The sequence below is a fragment of the Pyrgilauda ruficollis genome, unplaced genomic scaffold, assembly GCF_017590135.1.
Source record: "Pyrgilauda ruficollis isolate IOZ18807 unplaced genomic scaffold, ASM1759013v1 scaffold29, whole genome shotgun sequence".
NCBI lineage: Eukaryota > Metazoa > Chordata > Aves > Passeriformes > Passeridae > Pyrgilauda > Pyrgilauda ruficollis.
In genome coordinates this window covers 5,793,039-5,799,413 of record NW_024524266.1, presented here as the reverse complement: position 1 = coordinate 5,799,413, position 6,375 = coordinate 5,793,039, and the positions used below count along the sequence as shown (strand labels likewise).

At 38.6% G+C, this 6,375-nt stretch overlaps 1 protein-coding gene across 2 annotated transcripts in view; it reads right to left on the bottom strand.

Moving 5' to 3' along the window:
* Positions 1-1,673: 1,673 nt before the first annotated feature.
* The window catches only part of SHROOM2 (shroom family member 2), a 117,435-nt gene continuing 112,733 nt past the window's right edge, over positions 1,674-6,375 (bottom strand). For both annotated transcript variants that reach the window (XM_041472441.1, XM_041472442.1), the window contains exon 10: positions 1,674-4,506. In XM_041472441.1, the coding sequence (XP_041328375.1) occupies positions 4,240-4,506 (267 nt within the window). In that variant the 3' untranslated portion in view covers positions 1,674-4,239. The remainder of the gene's footprint in view (positions 4,507-6,375) is intronic.

The following is a 6,375-nucleotide window of genomic DNA, read 5'->3' as shown; positions in this document are numbered from 1 at the left end:
TAAGATACTGGCCCACGTGGTTACAACCAAAAAAAAGGTGTTTATTGTAGCCTGAACTAAAGTGATACTTGCTCTGCTTGCAGGTGAGCTACTGTAGCCTGGGTGAGAATTACCTCCTGTTACTGAACTGCACCCAATTGATTTCAATTCAGATTTTCCTCTGGAACGTAGTAAGTTAACCTACTTCAAATGGAACAACTTTATTCATAGAAACATTACCAAAACAGCAGGTAGAAAGAATGAAACCCAAGATTTCACAGGTGAGTTGCTAATTCACATGGGTTACCCCATCTTACAGTTTATGGATCATTATAATTAGTTTTATGGATCATTATAATTAGTTAAGTGATAAGAACTGTGATAAGTAAATGTGATGACCAATTTACCACTGCTGACAAGTGACAATATATAATCCAGTTTAAAGATGTAAGTGTTAATTTTCATAACATTCTGTGGCCATGATCTGCTCAAGTATATAGAAAAAACCCGATTTATCCTCTAAAAAACCTGCATAACTGAGAAGCCCTTAATTAGAATAGGCCTTTAAACTTCTGCAATGAATGGCCAGACACCACTACAACAGGAGCTGCTTTCTACTGCATATCATAAGGCCTTGCTAGAGCTACTGGATTGCCAACAGTTTACTTCAGCTGTAAAAACTGAGATAATTAAGTACAATAAAATTAGTCACTAGAACTTGATTTAAAAAAAACACCATGAAATGGTGACTCCTTTGAAATCTTTGAAATCTCTGAAATCTCAAATACCCCATGAGAGAACATAAAGAGCTGAATTTCATTTTAAAGAAAGGCAATTAAAAAAATACAAACAGTACACAAAAACTAGACTGTTCCTCTGGAGCTGTCATCCCAGATTATATATAATGCTCACAAAAATACGCACAAACTGGTGGGTCCATCCATGCATAAAGAGAAGGAGAAAATGGGTGAAAAGAAGTTTAGAAAAATCCTACAAATATCCAAGTATTTTTCTTTCCCTAACTCCCTGTTCCCAGATTTTATAAAGACCTTCACAGAAAATGACAGACATTAATTTCCAGGATTAAGCTATGGTTCTGTGATCTGTGGTCACCTCTAATATAAATTTGTGCATACTTGCCAGTGTTTTCCAATAAGGCAGAAGGTTCTGCAGTTAATCTGAGAACCCCATTAAACTGAAGTTTCTGTGAAAGTCTGTTAGAGTTGGAGAGTTCACAAGTGATCTGTTCTTGCAGAAAATCTCATGCACCACTGACTTTGGATATTTCCATATGAGGTATCCATTCTAAACATGGGATGAAGCTGAAACAGTGGAATTGCCCAAGCAGGAAAAGCTAAACTGCTCCCCTGGCATGTTCTCGCTAAGTGGTGAGAGACCCATTAATTTTATCGACCTTGTAACACATTTTACCTTTCTGCCATCTGATATTCACACTCTTAAAATATTAAATAGACACAAACACATTTCTGGTACTTACACTGGGAACTTGAGAATAATTAAATACTTAACACATTAAATAAGCTGTACAAAGACAACAAACTACTTCAGATCACAAGACAACCGGCCTGGCCTTGAAAAGCACTATTGATGGGCACCACGAGATGACCAACACTGCACAGCAGCAAAGCAAAGCAGAAGCTTTTGACATTAACACTGCACACAAAAACTAACCCTACATTGAAATATACAGTTTATTTTCTTGAAGTCAAGCAATACCATTTGTCAGTAGGTACATGTTAAGTGTCAGGCAGGAAAACTGTACATTTTCACTCTGGGCTGCAGGATCCAAACAGCTGGAGAAGCATTATGGAAATCTTTCACTATACAAAGAGATCTAGAATTGAGAACAACAAAGGATGAAGAAACAGCCATCCCCAGGACGCCAAAGGCAGAACATTAGCACCAGATTTTTTTCAAAAAGCAACAGTACAGCTATTTACAGATTTACATGTAACATTGGGAGGCCACCATCTTCACGTTTCCAGGGTGAGTGATTTTCAAAAGTTTTGAAGAAGGAAAGGAGATATTAGTGTCTACGCAACTGTTCTGTGAAAAGGATAACAGATATAGCTTTCACAATATTGCTACCTTTTATCAGAGATCTAAATCATAGTACTGTATACAAACACATTGTAATTATATTATTCTTCACATTTCACATACACATTTCAGAGTAACCACAATATGTAAAATTTTTAAAATGCCACAGATAAAACAATGCACACTTTTCTTCAAGCTAAGACAAGCATAATTTATTTATGTTTAGTTTTGGGTTTGTTATGGTTAAGGGATAGGTTTAAGGACAAAGGGACCAGTTGTCCTAGGAACATAGCAGCAAATAACTGTGAGATGCCAGAAGACTACATTTCTGAACTAGGAGGGAGAAACTAAGGTCAGCTGTAGGTCTTGTAAAATGGTAGCTCCATTTGACCTCAACTGATGCACATCAACATAATTTCAATTAAAATTTGGTCCAGGTATACAAAGTAGTGCATGATAAGGGTGTGTGTGGGGGCAACAGTCCTTTTAATGTTTGCACCTGTCTGTGAAGGAACTGGTTCCTGAGGATTTTTGCTCCCCAGTTCCCCAACTCACAAGGAATTCACTGATCAGTGCCTTTCCAGTTCTCTCCCCACAAAAGAGAGGATTCAGGTAAGAAGGACAGAAAAACTCTCGTGAACGCTGCCATACTGAAGGCGTAGTGGGAAGAATTCTTTGCTCTCTTTTCAACAACTGACTGTATTTTCAACCTGCTTAGCTACAGACTGGCATTCACATCAGCCTTGAAAATGGCTTCTAGCTGGGGAACCTGTTTGTCTGAGGAGAGATAAATCTTTTCCTTATGACAATGGAAATGGCATATACACAAAGTCTTCCCAGACTTTCTATGCCTGCAAAACTTTGTCTTCATATAGAACTTGACACTAAAGACATAACAGAATTTTACTGCAGGTATCTATGCAAGTCAGCATAACCCATTACTGTGCTGCAAACATGAATTAGCACCTCTTTTTAGAGCTACTGGAAATTGTCTAAGTCAATGGCAGTATTAGGAGATCAGATTAGTGATCTGATACAGTGAACTAACATCCTCTCCTTTATCACTGCTCAATGGAAAAAACAAGCAAACAGCTCCACTTCTGTTCACAGTTACAACACAGAGTTGCTCCAAGTAATGCACAGTATTTACACAGCAGAATTGTTTCTATTGCATTTGGTAGTCTGAGAAAGAGGAACAAACAACATTATGTAGGTCAACTTCAGTATAATTGTCTATATAAAACCATCACAATGTTGAACAACCAGAAGAAAAAGAAAAGCAGTGTCCTTAACCTACATTTATTTCCATGAAGTGTAGTGGGTTTGGAACACGAAGAATAAAAACATGCATAAAAAAGCACAAAAAAAGCAAATGAGTCTTGTAAATAATTTAGATGAAAAATGTTTTGAATAAAATCAGCACAGTACTTCCAGCCCATTTCTTAAATCAAGTACAACTTGGTAAAGAAAATCACTTGCATTGCATTTAGAGGGTGTACAAATGTGTCTTGCAAAATAATTTAAAAAAAATCTTCATCAAAGTAGGCATTAGGTAATTTGCAAGCTGCTTAAGAAGCATTTAACTAGACTGATTTTGAAGTCGTTTTCTGCAAGGGGAAAGTGTATCCTATATACAATATTACAAAAAAGTGTCTGATGCCACAGGATCAGAGTGACACTGTATTTCAGCAATCTGAATATATTAGCTATACGATGCATGCTTCCCCTATTTAATGTGTCTTTAAAAAAACATAAAAACCCACTAAATTTAGAGCTTTTAAATGTGTGTGCATTTGTGAATTGCTGTAGGGTTTCCCAGCAGACTGTGCAGCATCTGAACATAAAGGAAGTATACAACCTATTCTAAAAACCATTGTTTGCATGCACAACTGCCACAGACTTCGAACATACTGAGCAGAAAGGTTAAGAGTCTCTCCTCTTTTGTGGAGCTTTCTGGAAGTTAAGCAATGAGGAACAGCTGTACAGTCCAGCAATAAAAATGTGTTCTAAAAAATTAAATACATCATTCAAAAAAAAATGAAAGAGAAGCATTATTGCTGTTGTGAGAGCTATTTTTCTCTTGTGCATTTGTTTCTTTACCAGACACTCAAGCAAGCCAAGAGATTCATTTGTATACTTGGAAACTGCCCGATCCCTTCCTTCTTTCCCATTTTTCCCAGTGTTGGTTGGACAGTGCCCTTATTTGAGCCGCTCGGGTTGGAGGCTGTCAGTCAGACACTTCAGCTGCTCCTCACCCAGCTTGATCTTGTCCTCAAGCTCTCGCTGCTCAATGATGAGGGCTGACTTCATTTTCACAAAGTGCTCATAGTCTGCTAAGTTCTCCTCGCTCAAGTAGTTCGCCAAAATGTCGAAGACAATGCGCTCTCGACGATCCAGGTTTTCCTTCAGCTCCTTTGCATCCTCATGTTGCTGGGTCAGCAGCTTTTGCTTATCTACCAGCGTCCGCTTAGAAGAAAAGAAAAATTCAGTTAAATTCACTGGGTTCACTTGGCTGGGACAACAGCTTCACTGTTCAATTCTGTCTCAAGTCTATTTTATCTGCAGAGACCTTCCTGAATATTTAGAAAGGTGGAAAAAGAACGCGCCTTAAAATTTAGACTAATAAAATGCATTAACAAACTGATAAGAAACATAGTAAATCAATGAAAGATGCACCATTACGTTCTGTTGGCCTCAAAAGCATTACTTCAAAGATTCCTTTACTATTTAATAGTTATAAATAGCTGCATACAATATAGTTGCCTTTCAAGAACAGCTCTTCAAATTAAGACTCAGCTGTCTTACATCTTCCATACAGCACTGGCACAGCTGTGGTTACAGAACCCACAAACAGACCAGTTAATGGAGCCATTTGTCCTTATACAGCTCCTGGCACTGTGTATTTAGCAATTCTGCTGCATCCACAAGCCTTCCCGATGACATGTGAAGTCCTGTGGTATTCAGACATGAGCAAGAGTGAAAGCTGAGGCAAGACAACAGAAGGGCAAAAAGGAAGCAAAAGAAAGAGGACAGCAGAAGACAGCAGCCTCTCCCCCAGCATCACCTGTCTGCACAGCCAACAGACCCACTGGAATCACCTGGCTACGCTCCTTTGGCAGTACATGGAGAGACACAGGAGCACCATCAATCCAACCTATTTCAGATGTCTGCTTACAAGTGATTGCTTTTTTCCAGTGACAGTATGGCTGGCTTACTCTGACATCAAGAATTCTATACAGTGTCTGAACTTAATTAAAAAGTGTCCCTAAGAGGTACCAATCCATAACTTCTAGCTTTGCTTCAGAGATGAATTTTCTTTGAGAAGCTTCCTTCAAATAAACCCCAGTTTATTCTAATAAACGTGTCCATCTTTTTAATTTGCACCTTTTGTTAAATCACAATGCTGTTTAATAAGCCTGAAGGATTTATAGAGAAGTGTTTTTGTAGGATATAAAACAGTCTTTTCAAGATGGAAGTATGAGACAAAGGGGGGGTTACAGACCAGTGAGCTTTAACAAACCTACCTGTCAAGAGTTGCACATGCATCCTGTGCTGACTCCTTCTACAGACGGACCAAAGCTCAAGAGTGAAATGTTTTCAGATTTGTGCTCTCAATGTACTTAAAATACACAGCCTAGATTAACTCAGGATTCAAGACAGCTACAGAAGACAAGTCAGAAAAATCACACACTATTAGAAAAAAACAGTTTAATCTTCCCTTGAGCTTATGCCAGGGGAAAAAAAATCCCACTGCAAGTTGCAAGCAGAATTATCTGCTGCAAAGAGATGGAACTAAAAGTTCTCCTGAACTCACCAGGGCAAGTAGCAGACAGCCTCAAACCCAGAAGTGTGGCTAGACTGCTCCCAGGGCAGCCTTGCAGGTGTGTGCATGCTGAGCAGCAGTAACTAGCCAGAATCTGATGAATGCAAGAGGATGTGGACACAAAGCACAAGCAATGAGATGACACTGGCCTTGTTTGTAAGAGGAAGGGGCCTGGTAGCTCTTCAGATGAAGTCCCTTTCAGAAGCTGAACTTGAAATACCTGATACTGTTCCCTGTGGCAAAAAAAAAAGACTACAGCAGAGCATCTGACAGTCAAAGTATAAATTCAGCAGTCATTATTTGACTGCTTTTATTGAGAAAGTCTGGTAAGCTCTTGCTGGCTCCTAGAAAGTGGAAAGCTATCAGAGCAATGTTTATTAGACAACATCATCTTGGAAAGAAAAATCAGTAGTCACTGGGAATATGGTTCCCAACAATGGAAGTAAAATCTTCTGTTTTGTTTATATGGTACATTAGTGGTTCACAACATATTATCATTTTAACATATTATC